This window comes from Lynx canadensis, chromosome B2, assembly GCF_007474595.2.
Source record: "Lynx canadensis isolate LIC74 chromosome B2, mLynCan4.pri.v2, whole genome shotgun sequence".
NCBI classification, from domain to species: Eukaryota; Metazoa; Chordata; class Mammalia; order Carnivora; family Felidae; genus Lynx; species Lynx canadensis.
The window spans coordinates 1,866,525-1,890,824 of record NC_044307.1 but is presented as its reverse complement, the minus strand read 5'-3'; the positions used below and the strand labels follow the sequence as shown (position 1 = coordinate 1,890,824).

The window sequence follows — 24,300 nt, the reverse complement described above, 5'->3', positions numbered from 1 at the left end:
GCTGGCTTTCCTTCCGGTAGTGTCGCCCTTCCCAAGCGATGCGTAAGCGTCCTCTTTTGCCGAGTTAATTCCTCACTCTCCACCCAGTGGAGTAATTCCCTCTAATCCCGCCCCAGCCCTCCTTCCCTGCCTTTTCAGGAGCTCTGCTCCTGCTGGAACCTACTTTGTCAGTTGAGTTAGTGGATTCACGTTTCAGCCCCCCACCGAATTTGCATTCCCTGACAAGTTCTGCTTAGAAAGGATTCCCCACTAAGGAAACGACTGAATAATTGAGCACCAGAGAAACATGTTGCCTAACAAAGAGGAACTGATACAATCGTGTGCCGAGTAACACTGTAACACTGGACCTCACGGTTTATTTAAGGCATTTTCAAACTAATGTTATCTCTACTGCAGTTTTCATCTTATTTATAGTAACTTTAAAAGCAACCGTTATTTCCTAAGGATTCCTGTCTTTGACAAGGAGGGATATGAATTCTTAGAGGTATGACCAAACTAAAAGTCACATTCCCAGTTAGGGCTAAAGATTTCTTCCTGAGGGGAGCAAAGGAAATGTTAGTCTTGTGTAGTTTCTTTCTTTTTTTTTTTTTAAATGTTTTTATTTATTTTTGAGACAGAGAGAGACAGAGCATGAGCAGGGGAGGGTCAGAGAGAGAGGGAGACATAGAATCTGAAGCAGGCTCCAGGCCCTGAGCTGTCAGCACAGAGCCTGATGCGGGGCTTGAACTCATGGACTGTGAGATCATGACCTGAGCTGAAGTCGGACACTCAACCGACTGAGCCACCCAGGCGCCCCTGTCTTGTGTAGTTTCTACTGTGATTTCCATGTTGGCAGAACTTTGGGGGGTGGGGGGATAACATATTTCTTCATTTAATTATTTCCATTTTTCCTAAGACACATGCTTTTTCTTTATTTTTATCTTTTTGACTAATTGACTTAAGGAAGCTCTACGCCCAACGTGGGGCTTGAACTCACAACCTCAGGGCTGTATGCGCTACCCACTGAGCCAGCTGGGCACCCCTATTATTTCCATTTTTGAGAAGTTCTACAGCCACATGATACAAAAAGTATAAAAAGCTATACAGAGAGTTTGGTCACCATTTACCGTCCCCACCAGCAGGATGCTATTAGCCCTCGTGTATCCTTCCAGAAGCAAAGTATGCATGTGTAATATTAAGTTGTCAAGATATATCATTGAATGAAAAAGAACGTCGTGCAAGACAGTATGATGATGCCTGTAAAAAGCAGTCCTGTATCTATATCTGAATAGATACACCATTTTGCACGTGTGTGTATCTGCATCCGTGTATAAATGTCTAGCAAGGCTGTGCTGGGCTGCACGGTGTGTGCATTTGTGAGATATTGCTATTTTTCCTCCATGGGGGTTGTACTGATCTACACTCACCACCAGCAAAGTGGAAAGCAGACCAGACCACTCAGGCTTGTGCAGCCCTATAAGGGGGTGGGGGGGGGGGTTGTTATTTCAACAAGCATTATCACATCATCTAAATGGAGACACAACCACACACAGTGAGAAGGAAATGTTTAGGAATCCCGAGCTCTCATACACTTGGTGGCCTTGGTTTATCACAGAATTTGCAGGTAACTACGGGCCGTTTATCAAGTGGACTAAATATTTAAGATTTAATGGAATTTAGGGATTGATGAGGTTGAACCTTTGTGTGGTTTGAGGGTAGAACTCCTTTGACTGTTTTATTAGAATGAAGTTTTTAGAGGTCTAGGTCAGAGGTCTGGATCGGATCACCGGATTCAAAGCACTCACCTGGCATTGTTGTGGTTTCCAGTGCGTCTCCCCCAAGCAATAGCATCGTCATCCCCGGGAAAGCTGCTAGAAATACAAACCCCGGGGCTGGGGCCCAGTAACGCGCGTTTCTCAAGACCTGCAGGCAAGCTAATTTGTGCCACAGCTACTTCTGTTTTGTTTCAAAACGCGGCTGAGACCTGGTTTCTTGGTGCCCATCTTTTCCTCCCCAGGACCCACGTCTCTCCCATCCTTCCAACATCAGCATGATGAGGTTTATCCTGAACCTTCGCGGCTTTGCCTGGTTTAGTGTCTCCCAACCCCTACTGTGGGCCATGTCCTAGGACCCACAGGGCGAGCTAATGTGGCGCGAAAGACATCCGCCCAAAGCATCAGGGACAAACCTGTCAAACGACAAAATCCGTTTTATCGAATCAATGCAGCGACGGGAGACCCCAGAGGAACGAGCGATGCGTTCCAACAAGGGGGGGTGGGTGGGGGGGGAGGAATGGCCTTTGTTGGGATCTGAATTCCCTGGAGCAGGGCTCCGAGGAGCCTGGGGGACGGAGGGAGTGGGGGGAGCTGGTCGGTGCCTGTTTCCGGTAGGATTCTCGTGGGCGACAGGGCACTGTCATCAGAGGGCAGCGGGGCCGGGCGTGGTGGAGGCAAGAAGCCCCTTCCACCCCTGCCGCAGGTGGGCCCGCCGGTGGGCCTGTTTCCGATGAGTGGCCCGCTTAGTGCACTTTCGTCTGGCAACCCTGATGGAGCGCTGGCAGGCCGGGGTCGGGGGCCGGGAGTCCCCGGCCAAGGAACACCCCCCCCACCCCCACCACCACCACTCGAGGACGCAGCTCAGGGCTCCGAGACGACGTTGTCGCTCCCTGAGGCTGAGTCAGCGCCCGCGCAAGCGGAGACCGGACGCCAAGGCCGCAGCGTGCACCCGGGTCCTGGTTTGTGACCCTTGCGGCGCTGCTCCCGGCCGGTGGCGCCTACTCAGGACGTCCGCTCAGGACACGCGCCGGAGGGGGTTTGGGCCAAGCAGAGGCTGGAGCGCAGCTGGAGGCGGAGACAGGCGGGAGGACCAGGTGGCCTGGGGTCCGGCTTGAAGTCGCTGTCACCCACGTCCGGTGGGGAGGGAATTGCCTTTGGGAGGGCAAACTGGAGGGTTATTGATTATCGCCACTTAAAAAGTAGATCTCAAGGGGCCTGGGTGGCTCAGTCGGTTGAACGTCAGACTCTGATCTCACCTCAGGTCATGATCTCAGCTCTTGCGCTCCAGCCCCACAATGGAATTCTCTCTGTTTCTCTCTCTCTTTCTGCCCGTCTCCTGCTCTGTCTCTCTCTTCATATATTGTTGACTGACCAAAGATATGGAGAAAGAGGAAATCAATTTCTCTACACGTGAGTCTAGGTATTTAATATAATGCCAATAAAAATCAACATAGAATTTGTTTTCAAACTGGGTAATTGCTTCTCAAGTTTATGTGAAAGTAACAAGCATTAATAGCCAGGAAAATTCAGAAAAGAGTAACAAGGAAAACGCAAGCCTCTGGGATTTTAAAACATATTACAAGCTACAGTGAACAAAGTACTGTAGTATAAACAGGATAGAAAATCCAGAAGTAGGCAATATCAATATTTAAGCATTTGATAAAAATGTCATCTCAGGTTACTAGAGAAAAGGTAAATCATTCAAGAAATGGTACTGGGACATCTGTGTAAAAATCTGAAGAAGAAGAAAAAAAGTAGAGTGTAGTCCGTACTTCACGTCTTACAACTGGATCATTTCCAGGTGGTTCAAAATTTAAGTAGGAAAAAAGTAAAACTGTGAAAGTACTAGAAAAAAAACTACATGAGAATTTTCTGTTATAGTCATCGCACAAAGAAGGCCTTTCTTATCACAGAAAACATAAAATTAGTAAATTTAACTAAAAAATTAAAAATTGTTGTAAACTAAAGCCCCCATAAAGAAAGTAGAATGGAAGGGCGCCTGGGTGGCGCAGTCGGTGAAGCGTCCGACTTCAGCCGGGTCACGATCTCGCGGTCCGTGAGTTCGAGCCCCGCGTCGGGCTCTGGGCTGATGGCTCGGAGCCTGGAGCCTGTTACCGATTCTGTGTTTCCCTCTCTCTCTGCCCCTCCCCCGTTCATGCTCTGTCTCTCTCTGTCCCAAAAATAAATAAAAACGTTGAAAAAAAATTAAAAAAAAAAAACGAAAGTAGAATGGAAATATTACAAATTATCACAAAGGTCTAATTTCCTTAGTATATGATGATTATACGAGTCAAGAGAAAAACGAGCACAAGTAGGAAAAAGGGAAAGGGTGTAAACAGAAAGTTCACAGAAAGGAAATGCACATGAATATTAATGTCTCATTTTTTCATAATTAAAATGCTTAGTTGACACTACAATAATATACCATTTTTTGCCTATCAGCTTTGCAAAGATAAAAAGTTTGGTGAAGATTTGGGGTGGCATCACTTTTAGATATTGTTAGAGAGTTGTAGTTTCCTTTTTTAATTTTGTTTCGATTTTTATTTATTTTGAGACGGAGACAGACAGCAGAGACGGGGCGGGGGTGGGGGGCGGCCTCCGTCCAGCAGGGGGCGCGGCCGTACACCCGGCGGGGCGGTGTCAGCTGCATCTGGAGGCTGGTTCTCACCTGCCGAGCCTCCAGCATCTCGACGGGCACCCCCTCCCCCTGCGGCAGGGGTTCTGGCCACACCGACCCATGGGATGGGCTTTGTCCACAGTGATGTGGAGGGCTGCACGCGGGGGACGGGCAGAACGCCTGGTGTGTGTGTGGTGTGTGTGTGTGATGTGTGTGTGTGTGTGTCTGTGTGTGTCTGTGTGTGTGTTGTGTGTGTGTGTCTGTGTGTGTGTGTGTGTCTGTGTGTGTGTGTCTGTGTGTGTCTGTGTGTGGGGGGCGCTGGCCGGGGGTTGAGGGGGCAGTGCGTCCTCTGCCTGGTCGGCGGGAGCCCCCGCTGCGCCCACCTCCCGGACGGGGCCGCGTTTACTTCTGGCTCCGTGCGTCCGGAGGCCCAGGCCCCCACGGGACCTGCGCGGCCGTGGTGACACCTGCCTGCCCCTTACTGGGCGAAGGAGAAACCGCTGAAGGTGTTTCGTCCTAAGCCATCGGTCATCTGGGGCAAACACCGTCTTCAGAAAATCTGAATTCGGAAACAGTTACTCCCAAGGATTTATGTGTTTATATATAATGAACACCAATATACGCACCTACATTTATAATTGTTCATTTTGCCATATTTGCTTTTTCTTCCTCTGCTGAAGTATTTCGAAGTAAATTATAGACATCATTACACCTTGAATACTTCGGTACCCATCTCTAAAAATATAAGGACATTTTCCTATGGATCTACGATATCATTATCAAACTCAACAGAAGAAAAAAATCACAGGGAGATTTTTTTGTAATGTTTCACATTTTTATTTAAGTTCTAGTTAGTTAACATATATTATAATATTAGTTTCAGGAGTAGAATTTAGTTATTCATCACTTACCTATAACACCCGGTGCTCATCGCAAGTGCCCTCCAGAGGGAGACTTTTCAACATTTGCCCTTTTATACTTCTTGTATTTTGATATCTGTTGCTATGTAACGTATTCATAGATAATACATTTTCAGCTAAAAATGAATTGAATGGGGGGCACTTGGGTGGCTCAGTTGCTTAAGCATCTGACTTTGGCTCAGGTCATGATCTTCGGGTTTGTGAGTTCAAGCCCCGCGTGGGGCTCTGTGCTGACAGCTCAGAGCCTGAAGACTGCTTCAGATTCTGTGTCTCCCTCTCTCTCTGCCCCTCCCCGCTCGCACTCTGTCTCTTTCTTTCTCAAAATAAATAAACATTAAAATTAAAAAAAATAAATTGAATGGGATCTTTATTTTTTTTAAATATTTTATTTTTAAGTAATCTCTACACCCAAGGTGGGGCTCAAACTCACAACCCCCAAATCAAGAGTCACACGCTCTACCTACTGAGCCAGCCAGACACCTCTGGATAGGATCTTTAATACTTAAAATTGACCAGAAAGCTATGGGGTCTGCCCAAGGTAGCATTAAAGGACAGGAAAGAAGGATTCACAAGAACCTAGCTGAAAGTACAGATCTGGGGGTGGGGTGCATCTGGGTGGCTCAGTGGGTTAGGTGCCTGACTCTTGGTTTGGGTTCAGGTCATGATCTCCCGGTTCATGAGTTCGAGCCCCACATCAGCCTCTATGCTGACAGCTAGGATCCTGCTTGGGATTCTCTCTCTCTCTCTCTCTCTCTCTCTCTCTCTCTCTGCCCCCCCCCACTCAGAAATTAATAAATAAACTTAGAAAGTAGACTGGGGGGAAAACACTTCATTTCAATGCCCAACTAAGTTAGGGCTGGTGTGAGCAGAGCTTTCATCAAGTCAATACCAAGATGGTGGGCATGGAAAGCCAATGGAAATCCAAAAAAAATGTATCGCTTTGAGCAGTTTGTTCTCTCCATTATAGAGAGAGTCAATGTAATCAACAGGTGACTGGCTGTTCCAAATGGAATGTTACATCATACCTAGGGTTCAGAATTGATTGGTGACATCCATAGAGCAGATGAGCTTGCCCACGTACTTACTGAAACTATCTTGGGTTAGGGAAAGTTCATATGGGACATCAATATTGTTATACTTGATACATTTTAATCCTCATACCAGCTAGTTCCCTCAATCTCTTTGTTACAGTTCTCCAAATCCTCTTCTCCATCTTCTTCTTGTTCTTCTCCCTCCTCCTTCTTCATTTTTTTTTTAAAGCTTATGACATAACCCACAAAGAGTCATATCCCAATATACCTTTTCCAAATTCAGGTAACGCTCAATGTTCTTGTAGTCAGCATTTCTTCTTGTTTGAGCTGAATCGTGGGTTTTTTAAAAAATGTTTATTTATTTTGAGAGACAGAGAGAGAGCATGAGCAGGAAGGGGACAGAGGAAGAGGGAGATAGCATCTCAAGCAGGCTCTGTGGTGCTTCATTGTCAAGGGGCTCAATCCCATGAACTGTGAAATCATGACCTAAGCTGAAATCAAGAGTCTGATGCTTAACCCGCTGAGCCACCCACGTCCCCAAGAATAACGTATTTGAACTGTATTCCAGTTAAAGGGAAGCTGGGAATTTGTGGCCATTATATAGTTTGTTGGAAAAGTTTGTACTGAGGGCTCTGGAAGGGAGGTGTGTTGAAGAGAGTGATCAGGATTTTGAGCAGATTTGCTTCATGCTGCTGCTCTTAATGATAACAGACTTATTGGATATTCAGAAAAAGTCAAAATAAAGGATGAAGCTTGTGTTTATTTAATGACCTTAGATGGCTAGGTTGAGGAAACCAACCGAAGAAATATATAGAGCTATAGTTTTGGAGTTAAAGCGCATCACAGAATTTACATTAACATTCAAGATACTTTCCTACTGCTGTAATTAGAATAAACAGTGAGGTTTTGGGGGTGCCTGGGTGGCTAAGTGTCTGACTTCTGCTCAGGTCATGATCTCAAGGTTCATGAGTTCGAGCCCCACCTCAGGTTCTCTGCTGTCAGTACAGAGCCTGCCTCATCTTCTCTGTCCCCCTCTCTCTGCCCCCCCCCCCCAGGCTGGCACACATGCTCTCTCTCTCTAAAATAAACATTAAAAATATTTATTAAATAATGAGGTTCTGTTAAAAACAAAACAAACATAATTTATGCAATACTATCATTCTGGTTGGCATGATAAAATTGATGGATGACTAGCTGTACTAATAATTATACTCTTTTGTACAAATAAAGCCAATTTATTTTGACAGATTTTGTATTACCACTAAAAATCCAAAAAAAACCTCTGTAGCAAAAAACAAAAGGAAGGAAGAAAGAGGAAGGAAGAAGGAAAGCAGAAGGAAAAAAGGTAGGAAGGAAGGAAGGGAGGAAGGAAGAAGGAAAGTCTATCAATGTATAGGGGCCTGGACAAATAATTGCAGTCTCTGTGCTTGATGTACTCAGCCAGCAAATGAGTCGGACCTACACGGCCAATAAAGAGGTCTAAGATACCTGAAGTGAAAACGTTAAAATAAGTGATAAAAAAAACACCTAAATGTAAAATAGCTTAGTGCTTGTCTATGCAGCTGCACGTGAGAAAGATCGGAAGTATACACGCAAATCCCAGCGAACCATGACAGCGGCGATCCCAGGGTAGGGGGACCTTAGTGACAGTATGGGATTTCACCTTTTACTTGGTTAATTTTGGCGTTGCTGAGGTTTTTTAAAAACCACAGGTAATATATTCTTTAAAAAAAAAAGTTTTAAAAATAAGTGTCGTCAAATTAATGACCTAGGATTCCTGCGCTTCAGTTTAAAACCTGCGCGGGGCGCACCTGCGGCCGCAGCTCCAACCACGTGAGCCGCGGGGAGGCTGGCGGCGGGCGGCGGGCGGCGAGACGCGGGATCCTAGAGCGGCCCGGAAGTGCCCCGGCCCCGAGCGCCCCCCGCGGCCGGCAGCCCCTCGGTGCGGCGCATTGTTCCGGCCGGCGCGCTCCCGCAGACGCCGCGTCGGCGCTCTCCGTCTGCCTGCGGCGTCCAGCTCCCGTGAGTCGGCGCCGGAACCCGGCGGGGCGTGGCTGGGGGTGGGGGGGCGGCTTGCGGAGGCGGGCCTCCGCCCGGGGAGGGGACGTCGCGCGGGCAGGGCCCGGGAAGGCCGACGAGGCTCGAGGGCCGCCACTGGGACGACGGCCGCAGGCTGGACTCGGCGGGGACGGCCTGGGCGGCCGGCCTCGGGGGCGGGGGAGGCACGCACGGGTGTAAGATGGCACACCCTCTCCTTTCGGTTCCGAAGCCGGTGAAGGGGCTTGGAGCGGACTGGCTTTCAGGCGCAGAACGTGTCCGTTGCCCTTCCGCTTCCTTTAGCCTCGCGATCCTCGCGCCCTGGAGCGCACCTGCGCGTTGGGAGCCCTGCCTCCCTCCCGCCCGAACCCCGGATCCGCATCCGTCCCCGCATACCCCTCCGTCCCGAGATCCGCATCTGTTCCTGGATCCTCCTCCGTCTCCGGATTCCCCTCCGTCCGGGGATCCCCACACACCCCGGGTTTCCATACACCCTGGCTCCGCAGCCGTCCCCGATTCGCATCTGGATCCCCCTCCACCCCAGATCCCCGTCCCTCCCCGGATCTCCACCACCCAGGATTCCATTCCCTGGACGTCCTGTCCACCCCCCCCCTGTCTTCCCCCCCCTCCCCCCGCCGCATCTGTCCAGCTGGAACTCAGCTGCGGGGCGGCACTTCCAGGTGACTGAGAGGCGCAGCCTGGCTGGGAGCAGACCGCTTCCCCCAGGGCCTCTGTGCTCCTGAGGACTGTCCTCACAGAGGGTTTGACCTTAGGCAACCTCAAATCGTGGTTGTCACCAACCTCAGAGGGTGACGTGAGCCTTAAATGTGGTCTCCTATCCGAAAGCGTGTTGTGGACTGCAGCGCAGCGCTGTTACTCTCAGTTTAATAAAGTTTTCAATAAATTTAGCTCAAAGGACAACCTGAAATGGAATGGTTTTCAAGATTGTTTTGAAACTCTAGCAAAGAGTCCAATGAGAGTTAGCTCATTCATTTATCAAAGGTAAGAGCAGTATTTTCATCTATTCTTTCTCTGATCTGACTTTGAAAAAACAAGTCTGAACTTTTTAACAATTCCGAGTGAATTGTGTGGTCCCTCTTTTCTCCATGAGCTCTGTAAGGTATCTTTATTGCTATTTCTTTACATTGAGAAACTGAGATTGAAGGACGATAAGAAATTGGCTGAAAGTCAATCAGTAATTGGTAAATGTTAGAACCATAATAGAATCCAGTTCTGGGTAACTTGAAAGCCTGTGATTTTTGCACATTATGACCTTATGTTTTCCATTATTCCCATCCTTTGGCACCAAATGACTTTACTTTCAGTGAAGAGGCTTGGGGTCTATGACAGTTGCTTATGGTTATCAGTGCCCATCTCTAGCTGTTGTCATTCTTCTATATAAACAGTGATTTTTACTGCTCAAGAGGGAACCTCTCAAGGTGCTCCTAAAACGACTCCAGCTGGAGGGTGCTTTGTAAACTATTCCAAGTCAGGATGAATACAGACTCAAAGGAGGTTTTGCCCATGGATGTACATGGTCCTGAGGCTTGGGAAGAACCGACCGTGAAGGTGGAGACGGAAAGTCGCCTCCAGATGCAGGAGTCCAGACTGAAACGTAGCAGTCCCCTGGCGAGGGAAGTCTTCCGAACGCGCTTTCGACAGCTGTGTTACCAGGAAACTCCTGGACCCAGGGAGGCCCTCACCCAGCTCCGTGAGCTGTGCCGCCAGTGGTTGAGGCCTCATGCCAGCACGAAGGAGCAGATCCTGGAGCTGCTGGTGCTGGAGCAGTTCCTGACCATCCTGCCCGAGGAGCTCCAGGCCTGGGTGCAGGAGCACTGTCCAGAGAGCGGGGAAGAGGCTGTGATTCTGCTGGAGGATCTGGAGAAGGAGCTCGATGAGCCACAACTTGAGGTAGGAAGGGAGATTGCGGGGAAGAGGTGTATGTGTGTCATCAAGGACCCTCGGATCCCTTGTTTTGTATCCCCGTGACTGACTCTGACCCTGACTCCGCTTCCTGCTGCTTTCTGGGAAGGGTTTCTTTAAAATTTTTTTTTTTTTCAACGTTTATTTATTTTTGGGACAGAGAGAGACAGAGCATGAACGGGGGAGGGGCAGAGAGAGAGGGAGACACAGAATCGGAAACCAGGCTCCAGGCTCTGAGCCATCAGCCCAGAGCCTGACGCGGGGCTCGAACCCACGGACCGCGAGATCGTGACCTGGCTGAAGTCGGACGCTTAACCGACTGCGCCACCCAGGCGCCCCTGGGAAGGGTTTCTTTAGACAGTTCACTTCTTCAGAAGTCAAGTGTCACCTCTCTGTTTCCAGATGGTAGCCTACGGACAGGGACGAGAAGTCTGCTCTAGAGAGACGGTGCCTCTAGGCGAGCAGACATCACTGAGCCTTCAGTCCCAGCCCGAGGAGCCCCAGCTCCCTCGTGACACTGCCCAAGAGTCCCGCCCTCCTGGAGAGACAGGTGAGGGATAGGACTTTCTGGTGTTGAACACATCCCCTCTCGTCAAGCAAAAACAAATGCAAAGTCCAGACCTGGGGAACCAGGGGCTCAGAAGTCCCTTTACCAGGTAAGGTCAGCACTACAGCTGCTGAGGGCCCAGCGTCCTCACTTTGTCCCCTTCCCTGCGTTCACGCTTCCCCTGTGAACCTCGCCTGTCATCTCTCTGGTTTTCTGGCACGTGGTACCTTAGGAAAACTTTCAGGAATCACCGTGGAGGGCAGCTTTAGAGAATGGGTATGATACATTCAAATCATGGCTTTGCGTTTTAGAAGCCGCTTGTACGTGGGCAGGTTTATTTAACCATTTGGTCCCAGTTCCCTCATCTCCAAAATGGGGTTGATAATAGCATTGCCTTAGTTCGCTTGGGCTGTCGTAATAGAATGACACACACTGGGTGGCTGAAACAGAAATTCATTTGATCACAGTTCTTGAGGCTGGATCTCCAAGATCAAGATACGAGCAGGCTTGGTTTCTGGTGAGACCTGCCTTCCTGGGTTGTTGACGGCCACCTTCTCGCTTTGTTCTCACACATGCCTTTCTGTGTATACGTTCCTGTTGGAAGAGAGAAAGAGAGTTCTGATGCTGTTACCTCTTATAAGGACATTAGTCCTATTAGATTAGGGCCCCACTCTTTTTTTTTTTTTAATTTTTTTTTTTTTTAATGTTTACTTTTTTTTTTTTAATTTTTTTTTTTTTCAACGTTTATTTATTTTTGGGACAGAGAGAGACAGAGCATGAACGGGGGAGGGGCAGAGAGAGAGGGAGACACAGAATCAGAAACAGGCTCCAGGCTCTGAGTCATCAGCCCAGAGCCCGACGCGGGGCTCGAACTCACGGACCGCGAGATCGTGACCTGGCTGAAGTCGGACGCTTAACCGACTGCGCCACCCAGGCGCCCCTAATGTTTACTTTTTGAGAGAGAGATTGACAGAGTGTGAGCAGGGGAGGGGCAGAGAGAGAGAGAGAGAGGAAGACACAGAATCTGAAGCAGGCTCCAGGCTCCGAGCTGTCAGCACGGTGCCTGACGCGGGGCTCGAACCCACGAACCGTGATGAAGTCCGACGCTTCACCGACTGAGCCACCCAGGCGCCCCATTTAGGACCCCACTCTTAATTACCCTAATTAATTTCCTAAAAGGCCCCATTTTTAAATATAGTTAGGGCTTCAACATGTGACTCTAGGGGGAGGGAGACAACACAATTCAGTCTAACAAGTATGTACCATAGAAGGTAGTTGCGAGCACAGAACAGACAACTGATGAAAAGCACTTGGCAGGCATTTTGCTTAGTATGTGGTAGCTGTTCTTCCAGGTCCCCCTTGCCCATTTGGGCTTACGTTTGCAGTATAAAGGGGTGAGGAAGGGGTGGGGAACGCGCAGTGGGTGGCAGACTGGACGGGGGGAATCCAGTGGAATCAGTCTGGCATCTCCTGGTGTGTCATTCAGTGGCGGGTGCAGGCCTGGGCGCTTGGGGCTGTGCCAGCTGTCGTCCTGTTCTCGCCCTCCCTGTCACAGCTGGCTCAGCTTCTGTCTGATTTCTCACCAGGACAGCGTAGCCTCTGCCGGACTATTTGTTAACTTTCTCACAGTCAGTCTGCAGTGGCGTCTGCTGTTTGCATTTTCACCTCATCAAAGCCCCAACTTCCCTTGCCTCCCTGCTTCCTGCCTCTAGTTCGTCTACCCTAGCAGTCCATGTAGTTATCATGGATTTCTGCCACTTGGAACATACCTCTTCATTTTAAAAGATTCTTTTTTTCATTAGTAAATGTGCTCTGCAGACCTTCCTCTGGCTCCGGTGACCTCATCAGATTAAATTCCTCTGGTTTCATGTTCCTCTTTTATGAGCATCTTCCCAGTCAATTCCTTTGTTTCTTTCTCCTCTCCATGAACTGGACTTTTTATTTTCCAGGCATGTTTCCCTTTCTTCTACCTTCAGGAAGCACATCTGAGTAGTCCATCCTCTCATCCATCCATTCCTCCATCCGTCTCTCCATCCCCTTCATCCCTCCCTTCCTTCCTCCCATCCATCTAGCCATCCATCCATCCTCTCATTCATCCATCCATTCCTGCATCCATCCATCCCCTCTTCCTTCCTTTTTCCCTCCCTTCCTTCCATCCACCCTTTTATCTATCCTTCCTTCCTTCCTTCCTTCCTTCCTTCCTTCCTTCCTTCCCTCCCTCCCTCCCTCCCTCCCTCCCTCCCTCCCTCTCTCCCTCCACCCATCCTTCCATCCTCTCCTCCATCCATCCCTTCATTCAGTCATTCATTAAGCATCTGCCATGGCCATAGGAGAATACACAGAGGACATACAAATCAAAAAGTTCTCTTCTAGGACTGTCAGAGCAGGTATATGTTGTACATGTAGGAAAAGCCAGTTTTGTTAAGCAACATAGTAAGTGTTTGAGATTACAAGGACCAAAAACCAATGTCCAGCTCTTCAATCTTTTTAAATTAAGCCGCATTTAAGGTTGCTGTATAGTACTGAGTTTGCTTTTCTTTCAGAATTCATGCTGATAGTAAAAAATCCAAATAATATAGGAGTTTGTATATAGTAAAACATGAAAGTTCTCCGAATTTTATTCCCCAGGAGTAGCCACACTTGTTAAATTGTTGTGTATTTTCCAGACTTTTTCTATGTTCGTGTAGAGTCTGTCTAGCTACAGGTCTACCTTTTGTCATGCAGTTTGTTAAAGAGGTGGTATAATAACCCCAAATAAAGAGGTGCGTTAGGGTGATACCACATGTGACAGTGCCTTGTAAGTCATGGAGGGCTGTGTAAGTGCTAATTATGAAAAAGGTGAGACATGTCTTTGCTTTCATTCTACCCGGTTTCCTTGTATATCTCAACTATAAATATGAAGTTTGGGCAGAAGGGCAGTACTGATCCCATTTGTGGTCCATTTCTTCTCTGCAGACACATTTCTGTTTTCCACACCTGTTGTCCTCCCCCAGCTAAAAGGAGCAGGAGAACCGTGGTCTGACAACAGAGGAGCCCTACAAGGCGCCTGTTCTGGTGCGTGAGCGACAGTACAATTAGATGGGGGAGAAAAAGCCGGATGTTTTGGCAAAAGGACGGGGGTCGGTGGGCGTTTTCCTGAGACTTTTCTGGGTTGCAGGGTGGGAATCTGTTGGTTCACAAGGTCCTTGGGAGCTTCCCAGGTGTCACCTGAGGCTGCCCCTTATGTGGGGGGCAGGAAGAGACCAGAGAAAGGGGGTAGATGGCAGTTTTAATAGGCAAAGGAGGCTTGTCCTGGGCATGGCAAAATGCGTAGATCTCGGCACCCGCCCACACATTTTACAAGTTTATGTAGAGGCTTTACCTGACTGCAGTCATGCGTGCTGTCCGGGTAGTCACTGTCTTTGGGGCAGCTTTTGGGAGCGGGGCAGGCAGCTAGAGCTCACGTTTCAAGTTCAGGGGAGGGGGTGAGGAGCTTTCGATTGTCCAGATCCAGCTCATGGGTCGGTTGGCTGTCTCGTAGTCTCGATGGCTTCCCCCAGCAGTCATGCCCAGGGAACCTGAGACATCCTGAAGATTCCACTGGGCTGTGCTCTGCTGTCTAGACAGTTTGGGTCTGTGTGTCTCCATTCCTGCCTTCAATTCCTTCAAGTCCGATTGGGTTGGTTGGACAAGTGTCCGGTGTGGGCCAGTTCCATCGGGTGCCGTGTGCCTCCCGTGCCCATGCCTGGGCCGGTCATTTGAGGCCACAGCAGCAGGCTCGGTTTCAGTCCTTTGTTTTTTATTCATTCAACAAATATTTATTGAATAACTGCCATGTGCCAGCCGTGACCCAAGGAATAAAAAAAAAGATCCCACTGTCATGGAGATTAGACTGTGGGATGGGGGAAACACATAGCACACAGACGGGGTGGCGATGCAGCGTGTCAGACGGTGGCCAGTGCTGTGCACCAGGCCGGGACTGGAGCGAGTCGGGGGCATCGAGGGCGCCGTGGGTGTGGCAGGCCAACCGCAGCCCTGGGTACAGGAACCAAGAAGGTGGGAACTGAGCAAACTCTAGCTGTTGTCTGAGCCCAGAGCTTTCCAGGCCGAGTGTGGAGCCAGTAAGGGCCTTGTGCTGGAGCCCACTGGGATGTGCCGGGTCACATCTGGGGTATTGCTGGGACACGCCTGGGATGTGCCTGGAGCCCACTGGGACAGGCCAGGTCATACCTGGGACGTGCTGGGACACACCTGGGATGTCGCGGATCTGACGGTTGTAGTACTTACTGTCCGATGCCCCCAGAAGAGTGGGAGCACTTGTTCCATAAAGGAGTGAATGAGCACATGGTCTCTTTGAGGCTCCGCACCCAAATCGGGGAGGGGTTCTAGGGGAAAACTAGGAGAAGGCACCCTGGCGTTGAGCTGCCCTCCCCGTGAAGAAGCCTGAGGAATCCTGTCCAGGCCCCTGCCCTGTCAGGAAGGACTGAGCCACATTCTGCCAGAGGGCAGCCTTCCCTGTCACTTGGAGGAAGGCTTCCGCATGGCCCTTCTGTTTCCAAGCTCCCCTCTGCTCTGTGACCTGGGGTCACACCAGGTGGAAGCAGTCTGCGGTTTCACGCGCACAGGGACCCTCCCGTGGGGTCGGAGCAGGTGACGCTGGCCTGGTCTCTTGTGTTTCAGATGGACCGAGCATGGCTGAGGACAGAGAAGTGGTGCCGAGGAAAGACTGTCCTAAGATAGCGGAGTCCCGCGGGGAAGTCCTTTCCGCACAGACCTGGGAGGAGGCACGCGGGGGGCCCGGGCCTGGACGGGGCTGGGCAGAGGGGCGCCGGGGCGGCCCCCCGGGGCGGGGATGGCACACGTGTGACGAGTGCGGCAAGACCTTTGCCCAGAATTCGGGCCTCACCCGCCACCGCAGGGTGCACACGGGCGAGAGGCCCTACGCGTGCGGCGAGTGCGGGAAGGCGTTCAGCCGCAGCTCGGGGCTGTTCAATCACCGCGGCATCCACGACGCGCACCGGCGGTACCGCTGCCGGGAGTGCGGGAAGGCCTTCAGCCAGAGCGCCGGCCTCATCCAGCACCAGCGCAGCCACCGGCCGGAGCGGCCGCACCGCTGCGCCCAGTGCGGGAAGAGCTACGGCCGGCGCTCCTTCCTCCTGGAGCACGAGCGCAGCCACACGGGGGAGCGGCCGCACCGCTGCGCCCGCTGCGGGAAGGACTTCACCCGCCAGTGCAACCTCATCCGCCACCAGAAGACTCACGCGGCCGCCGGGCCGCGGTGACTCTGGGGCGCGCCTGTCCCTGGTCTCGGGCCCGGCCCCCGGGGAGGGGAAGGCCAGGAAGCGTCGTCTTCTCGCCCCCTCCTCGCGTTTGGGAGCAGACGCTGAGCCGTGGTCTGGGCAAATCCGAAGAGGAAGCCTTGGGTGTTTGCACCTGCTGCTTCCGCGCCCTGGTTCTCCCCCTCCCCCGCCTGCTTCGCCCCGTCCCCACCCTGCTTCACCCTGTACTCACCCTTCTTGTTTACTCAGATGGCAGCTGCTGAACCTTCCTAGTAATGGAATAAATGGCGCTGCCGGGCCAATATGCCTGAAACACGTGCGTCCCTGTTTAATTCCATAAGGTCACATAGAGCCCTGCTGATGTTTTATGATACGTGGGTCTTCAGTGTCCCCAGGGCCAGTTCCTCTGCGCCCACTCCTTGTCCACCCCACCGCTTCCCCTGATGCGCTCAGTGTGCCCTTGGAACAGGGGCCACCGGGTGCAGGGTCTACCTACCCACGAGGGGCGGGGACACTGCACTGTCCTTGTCCCTTGTACGGATGCAGACGGGAAGACTCAAGTCCAGGCTCGGAGTCAAGGTTGAAAACCTGGACCTTTACTGTAGAATAATTTGAGCTCCTGAAAACGGTAGAGTTTTCACATGCTCTTAATTGGGTTCCCTAGTGTTGACATCTAACATCACGTAGTTAAACCCCTGGCTTCAGACTTTATCCTCAGTCTTTTGGGGTGTTGTGCTCCATGTTGGCAGTCTCTGGTCACCCGGAACCCCTTCGTGCCTGTCCATCGTCAGCACCACAGGTCACTTGTATCCCGAGTCCAGGGTCATGCCAGGGAATTGGATCATGTAACGTGCTTTTATTTATTTTTTTTTTTTAATTTTTTTTTTTCAACGTTTATTTATTTTTGGGACAGAGAGAGACAGAGCATGAACGGGAGAGGGGCAGAGAGAGAGAGGGAGACACAGAATCGGAAACAGGCTCCAGGCTCTGAGCCATCAGCCCAGAACCCGACGCGGGGCTCGAACTCCCGGACCGCGAGATCGTGACCTGGTTGAAGTCGGACGCTTAACCGACTGCGCCACCCAGGCGCCCCTGTAACGTGCTTTTAAAACAACCCTCTTAGATCTCCTGATCCTTCTTTTCTGTCGCTTGGCTGGGTCCGGAGAAACATTCCCCCCCTGAACATGTTGGGGTTTTCCTACGGTTCCACAGCTGGTGCAGCGGTTCGGCAGCAGCTCAGAGGACAGCTGTGTGGCCTTGAGTGTCTTCCTTCCAGGGAGCTGCCTTCCCGGGGACGTGTCCCTGTGGGGAGACGAGGCTCCCCTCGTCCGGGCGGAACAGACCCGAGGCTCGCAGCTCCCTTATTCCCTCTTATGATTTCTCCACCGAGGCTGCAGCCCCATCTCTCTCCTTCGATCCGCTAGAGCGGACGTCCCCCAGGCACAGGAGCAGTGCCCTCAGTTGGCCAGGGCAGCCGGCCCTGGAACTGGGGATTCTGTCCTTTGCCTCCAAGGGAGAATTTCAGACCGAAGTGGAGCACAGTAGGGACCCCCGTGTCCTCAGCACCAGCTTCCACGGTTATGACTCGGGGCGCATTCTGCCTAGGGACACCTTCTCCACTTCCTCTGGGGGAGCTGGAGGAAGACTTACAATGTAGAGGTCGGTCAGGCTGAGATCCTTAAGTGGCTCTTCTGACTGAGCCCCTTCTCAGTCCGAGTCTCCCTCTCCTTTCTTCTTGTTTCTTGGGAAGTTGGATTTTAAGTCAAGACTCTTACGAACAGTTTCCCATCACAGGGAGAAAAACTACCTAACGCAGATTCCACGAAGCACCAGCTTGAGCCATTTCCCTCACTCTGTCATGGAAGGTTCTACTTCTGAGAAGGCCAAGGTGCGTTTCCACAGCATAGTAGGCTTGAAGGTAGGCCCTGGGATCGTTTGGTAGAAATGTTAGCATGAAATACAGACATGGTCTGAGGATTCGCTCCTGCTGATTATGTCAGTTGTCATAGAGTCTGCGGTCTTGTGTGACTTCAGACTCAAAGATTCAACTATGAAAGTAGCCTGTCCCCATCGCTTGTTATGTCTGCAAACCACGTGGTGCAGCGGGGAGGTTGAGGACCAGGAGCCAGGGCCCCTGGGATGGAGTCTCAGTGGATCCTGGAAGGTGGGGCCTTGGATAAGTCTCCTGGATTGGATTTTTGAGAAGCGGAGCCTGGGCAGGGATTCAGGTTCCGGGGGGGGGGGGGGGTGTCACTCGGAGAAGGAAAGGGCTGAGCAGGATGTGGTCTCAGTCCAGCTTTAGCCTGATTTGGAGGAAGGGCCTCTCGAACAAAACTTACCTCGTGTGCCGGCACTCACCGATCGAGGGCTGCCCTCACGGCAGTGGGGATGGGCGCGCTGGCCGGGCGAAGGCCAGGGCACAGAACCGCTGGCATCTGTGACTGCGCCCAGGCTCTCAGGGCCTGTTCCCGCCCCTTCGCAGGACTCTTCTGAGGAGCAGCAGACGGCAGTGGTACGGAAGGACACTGGGGTCCACAAAGTACACGTCAGATAAGGAGAAGGTGACGTGATTACTAAATGCGAACGTGATACAGAAAAGGAGGGTTGGACAGCAGTGAGAGACTTCCTTGTAAGTTAAGGTTTTTGTGGGACTTTTTCTTTTACCTCAGTTAAAAAAAAAAGATGTATTACAGACTGCTGTCACATGGGTTTAAAAGTAGATCAATACTGGGGCGCCTGCGTGGCTCAGTCAGTTGAGTGTCCGATGTTGGCTCAGGTCATGATCTCACGGTTCATGGGTTTGAATCCCACAACGGGCTCTGTGCTGACAGTGAAGGGCCTGCTTGAGATTCTGTCTCTCCTCTCTCTGCCCCTCTCCTGCTCTGTCTCTCAAAATAAATAAAAACATTAAAAAAAAAAAAAATACGGGGCACCTGGGTGGCTCAATCGGTTGAGCATCTGACTTTGGCTCAGGTCATGATCTCCTTTGTGGTCTGTGAGTTTGAGCCCTGAGTCGGGCTCTGTGCTGACACCTCTGAGCCTGGAGCCTGCTTCAGATTCTGCGTCTCCCTCTCTCTGCCCCTCCCCTGTTCACGCTGTGGTTCTCTCTCTCTCAAAAATAAACTTTTTTTTTTTTTTTTTTAAGTAGATCAATATTTGCATCAGGGAGCTGAGAAAAAAGTAAAGACTTGTGTCTGGAGTACAATTCCTCGTTTCCCGCACATGCGGTTCAGCATTTAGTTCGTGTGGAACATAAATCTGCGACAGTCTGTCAACTGAATCCATCTAGGAATGCTCCCATCCCGACCTCTTTTGTCCCCTGCTCGCGTGTACCTGTCGCAGTCGGCTGGGGCTGCCATCACTATGCGGCGAGGTGGGGGGGGAGGCTGGAAGTTCAGGATGGGGATGCTTGCAGGGTGCCGTCCCTTCTGAGCCTCCTTTTGGCTTGTCTGCTGGCTGCATCTTGCTCTGTCACATGAGCTCTGGGTCACATGAGCAAAAGGGGTCACATGAGCACAGAGCGAGATGCAGCCAGCATGACCCCTTTGTGGGGGGGGGGGGAGGGGGGATGGAGGGAGAGAGACAGCTTATCTCTAATAAGCTTATATTGCTGATACTAATGCAGCTGGTCCAAAATCATTTTTTAATATTTACCTTTGAGAGAGTGAGAGAGTGCGTGTGCGCGTGTGCATGAGTGGGGGAGGGCAGAGAGAGAGGGAAAGAGAGAGAATCCCAAGCAGGCTCCACACTGACAGTAGAGAGCCCAATGTGGGACTCCATCATGACCTGAGCCAAAGTTGAATGCTCAACCAACTGAGCTACCCAGGCGCCCTGGTCCAAAATCTTTCAGAGAATATTAGCCTAGTATCTCTTTTCCATCCTTTTTATTTTTACTTTTTCCCATCCTTTTGAAAAAAATTGTTTCCTTCGGATAACCTGTGTACAGAATTAGATTAATTATAATGCTTGATAGGAGTCATGGTCCACGAATGACTAACTACTTTATTCGTTTGGCAACTTAGGTAGTTAATTCAGTACTTAGCACTCATTAACATGCCATTAAACACAAACAAAACAGAAGTTAAGACCTTGAAAAACACCTGTGTTATCTGGTCACTTGGTACCCCTCATCCCGTACCTCAATTTCCCAATTAAAGGAACATCATCTTGAATCCTGATTTTATAATTTCTTGCTTTCCTATTTTTATACTTTTACTACATATGTTTTCCTACTAACTAGAGTTTTTATTTTAATTGATTTTAGTAACTCTATAAAATTTCCTGTGTTCAATCTTGTCTTTTAACTCCTCAGTGTAATCCGATTTTGTCTATTCTGATTGTCAGTTTATTTCTACCACCCAATTTTGTCTTTTCTGTTTTCCATGATTTTTAAAAAAATTTTCTCAGTTCCTGTTTTATGCTGCTTAGTTTGTATTTTCTTCTTTTTTCCCCCATTTACATGTTTGAAAATTTCACATTTTTAGTCTTTATTTTTACTGGTTACGTGTAAAATTTTAGTATGCCCACCTGACTTGTGAGATTATGAAACTGATCTCTATCTGTGCCCTTCTCCGTGATATTACGCAAAACCTGAATACCTCCTGTGAACCTGCTCCAGCAGCCCACACCACTGTGGATTAGTATTCTAGTTATGCTTGAGCCCAAATTGACCTTGTCATTATAATTGTTGTTGTTACTGGGCTTTTAATAGTCAATGACTAATTAGGTTTTCATGTGTGTGTTTTAACAAGTTGATTTTACTCACTGAGGCTTCCTTGGAGATTCATTTCTCTTCTCACTGAAGCATGTCTTTTGGTGGTTTAGCGGTGGTGAGTTCCCTTCGGCTTTGTGTGAACATGTTTTCTTTCCACTCTCCCCCTTGAATGTTGGTTTCCATGTATTTGCAGTGACAGAGCCCTCATTCACTCAGTCTGTGTAGAAGGCTTACAGTTTTTCTCTTTCAGTACTCTGAAGTGCTTCTTCCAACTTGAGATTTATGGCTTCCATCAAGTCGGGCAATTCTCAGTCAACATCCCCATCCAAATTCTCTCTCAGGAAATACCTCCTCCTGGCTCTCCCGTTACATGTATGCATTGGGCGTTCTCCCACTGTCTTCCAGGTTCCTCCTTCCCATTGTGTCTTGCTGATCTCTCTGTGATACATGTCTTCAGATCAGTCATATAGTTTACGTATTCTCCATGAGCTGTATTTAATGTGCTGTTTACTATATGTGATTTTCATCTCAATGCCTTTATATTTCGTTTCCTGATGTTTTATATGATTCTTTTTCAGAACTGTCTCCTGGTAAAATACATTTTACCATTTCCTTCAGATTATCATGTTATCTGAAGCTCTTAGGGAGCAGACTCTGCTATTCATTTCTACAGCCTTTTTCCAGGGTAAATGCTTACTCTGGTTTGTATTTTCTGCCATTGCTCATCCCCAGGAGGGATTCTTTTGATCTGTGGCAGCACCCTGTGTTGGAGGTTATGGAATTGTTGCTACGAGCTTGTTCTGTATTTACTTCTGCTAAATAACTCGAGGGTTTCCTGGACCCAAGACCATAGATACTGATTTCTGAATATATTAATTTTTGGAATTTCAGATTCCTGAAAAGCGGAGGTACTGTGAATTGTGATTACACTTTCTCACCTCCCCTCTTCTCTAATGGGCTTTAAACTTTATTCTTGGGCTTTAAACTTCCATCCAGAGGCTCAGGAGACAAGTCTTCTTAAGTCAGCACAGTTGTTCTTGCTTCTTGTAGGGAGTCTCATTTCTAGTTTCTTTTTGTCTCTTTTTGTTGTGTTTTAACATGTATCCACAAATTCCCTGACACCCCTCCCTTCCAGAGGTAGAGTCTAATCCCATTCTTCTTGAGTGTGAGCTGAATTTATCCTCCGGTTCAGAGATTTTTTTTTTTTCCTCACATGTGCCCAGTTTTCTAAGAAGCCCATCAAAAGCACTCTTCATTTTTGTTAACGGTGTTTTTCATCTCTAGCACTTTCGGGTTCTTTCCTAGGATTTCCATCTCTCTGCTGACATTGCCTATCTGTTCTTGCACACTGTCTGCTTTATCTGTTAGAGCCCTTAGCATATTTATCATAGTTATTTTAAATTTGTGGTCTGACCATTCCAAAATTCCTGCCGTGTCTTGTTCTGATGCTTGCTTGCCTTTTCGAACTGTGTTTTTTGCTGTTTGGTATGCCTTGTAATTTTTTTCTTGAAAGCTAGATAAGATGTACTGAGTAAAAAGGAAGTGCTGTAAACGTATATATATATTTTTTTAATGCTTATTTTTGAAAGAGAGACAGCACCCGAGCAGAGGAAGGGCAGAGAGAGACTGGAGACACAGAATCCAAAGCAGGCTCCAGGCTCTGAGCTGTCAGCACAGAGCCCGACGCGGGGCTCGAACGCATGAACCGCGAGATCATGGCCTGAGCTGAAGTTGGACGCTTAGCCAACTGAGCCACACAGGCGCCCCAGGAAGTGCTATAAAATGGCCTCGAGCAATGTGGTTGTGATGTGTGGGAAGCATTCTGTTATTAAAAACAAAACAGGGGGCGCCTGGGTGGCGCAGTCGGTTAAGCGTCCGACTTCAGCCAGGTCACGATCTCGCGGTCCGTGAGTTCGAGCCCCGCGTCGGGCTCTGGGCTGACGGCTCAGAGCCTGGAGCCTGTTTCTGATTCTGTGTCTCCCTCTCTCTCTGCCCCTCCCCCGTTCATGCTCTGTCTCTCTCTGTCCCAAAAATAAATAAAAAAAAAAAAACAGGCCCCAAATACAGTCACTTATGCTAAGTCCCACGTCACCAAACTGAGATGTAACTTAAATACAGTTCCGGCTCTCCTGGAAATGGAATATCAAATAAACTAGTCAATCAGGAATCACCTGGTCAGCACTAGTTAGGTAATATGCCTGGTAGATGCCCGTCATCCCCTAAAGGAAAGTGACCGTTCAATAACCAACCTGCTTTTTCTGCCCAGAGTAGCTCCCTTGTTCCCAGACCTTTCTTCCTTCAAGTCCTTCATTTTTACAGCTCCTCTCCATGCTTCCATCTGATGGGTGCGATGCTGCGCAATTCATGAATTGCTGAAGCCAGCAAGATCTTTAAAATTTACTCGGTTGAATTTGGCTTTTTATTTTTATTTATTTTTATTTATTTTTTAATTTTGTTTAATGTTTATGTCTGAGACAGAGAGAGACAGAGCATGAGTGGGGGAAGGGCAGAGTGAGAGGGAGACACAGAATCCGAAGCAGGCTCCAGACTCTGAGCTGTCAGCACAGAGCCCAACGCGGGGCTCGAGCCCACGAACTGTGAGATCATGACCTGAGCCAAAGTCAGTTGCTCAACCAACCGAGCCACCCAGGCACCCCGAATTTGGCTTTTTTTTTTTTTTTTTTTTTTTTTTTTTTTTTTTTTTTTTTTTTTTTTTTTTTTTTTCCTTTGTTGACCTAGTCTATTTATTTTTGGGACAGAGAGAGACAGAGCATGAACGGGGGAGGGGCAGAGAGAGAGAGGGAGACACAGAATCGGAAACAGGCTCCAGGCTCCGAGCCATCAGCCCAGAGCCCGACGCGGGGCTCGAACTCACGGACCGCGAGATCGTGACCTGGCTGAAGTCGGACGCTTAACCGACTGCGCCACCCAGGCGCCCCCGAATTTGGCTTTTTAATGCTAAAGTCCTTTGATTGGGTCTCAGTGAGTCTGTCTGGACTGAACTTCACAGGTATCTCTCAGTGTTCTCCTCTTAGATGGGATGCGGTAGTTAGAGTTGTTATTTCCCTTCTCCCACAAGGAAGGCTAGAGCGAGTTAAATTGGGTATTTCTCTTCCCCCAACCCAGTTAGGATCTGATAATACCCCAGAAGGTTAGGCTCTAGTTAACTGGTCTCCCCTGAAAGCAGGCCTGATTAAAAAGAACAGAGTGCTCTGTTTGTTTAAAAATAGTTCCTTTTCCTCTCCTCCAGCTGGAAGCAAAAGGGGATTTTTCTCCAGTATTTACTGTGGGAACCTGGTTGAGCTCCTGGAGGTAGAACACATAGTGTTGTGCAGGCATCGCTATGACTGGAGGCCTTAACTCCAGGCCTCCCTGGAGGTTGTAACTCTCAGAGTTGCGTTCATTGAGCTCCAGCAATTCCACCATTAATACTCAGGTTTTCCAGGAGCGCCTGGGTGGCTCAGTCGGTTAAGCGTCCTACTTTGGCTCCGGCCATGAT

The 24,300-nt window shown here is 49.4% G+C and overlaps 1 protein-coding gene across 2 annotated transcripts; it reads left to right on the top strand.

Moving 5' to 3' along the window:
• Window positions 1–8,281: 8,281 nt before the first annotated feature.
• Window positions 8,282–16,521, top strand: LOC115514747 (zinc finger and SCAN domain-containing protein 9-like). Of its 2 annotated transcripts, XM_030316906.1 has the most exons (5): window positions 8,282–8,344; window positions 9,766–10,270; window positions 10,685–10,832; window positions 13,785–13,883; window positions 15,489–16,521. In XM_030316906.1, the coding sequence occupies exons 2-5, from the start codon at window positions 9,854–9,856 to the stop codon at window positions 16,088–16,090; spliced, it is 1,266 nt and encodes a 421-aa protein (XP_030172766.1). In that variant the 5' UTR covers window positions 8,282–8,344; window positions 9,766–9,853; the 3' UTR covers window positions 16,091–16,521. The 2 variants fall into 2 exon arrangements, with proteins under 2 accessions (XP_030172766.1, XP_030172767.1); XM_030316907.1 differs by lacking the exon at window positions 8,282–8,344 and having other exon boundaries at window positions 9,582–10,270.
• Window positions 16,522–24,300: the final 7,779 nt, after the last annotated feature.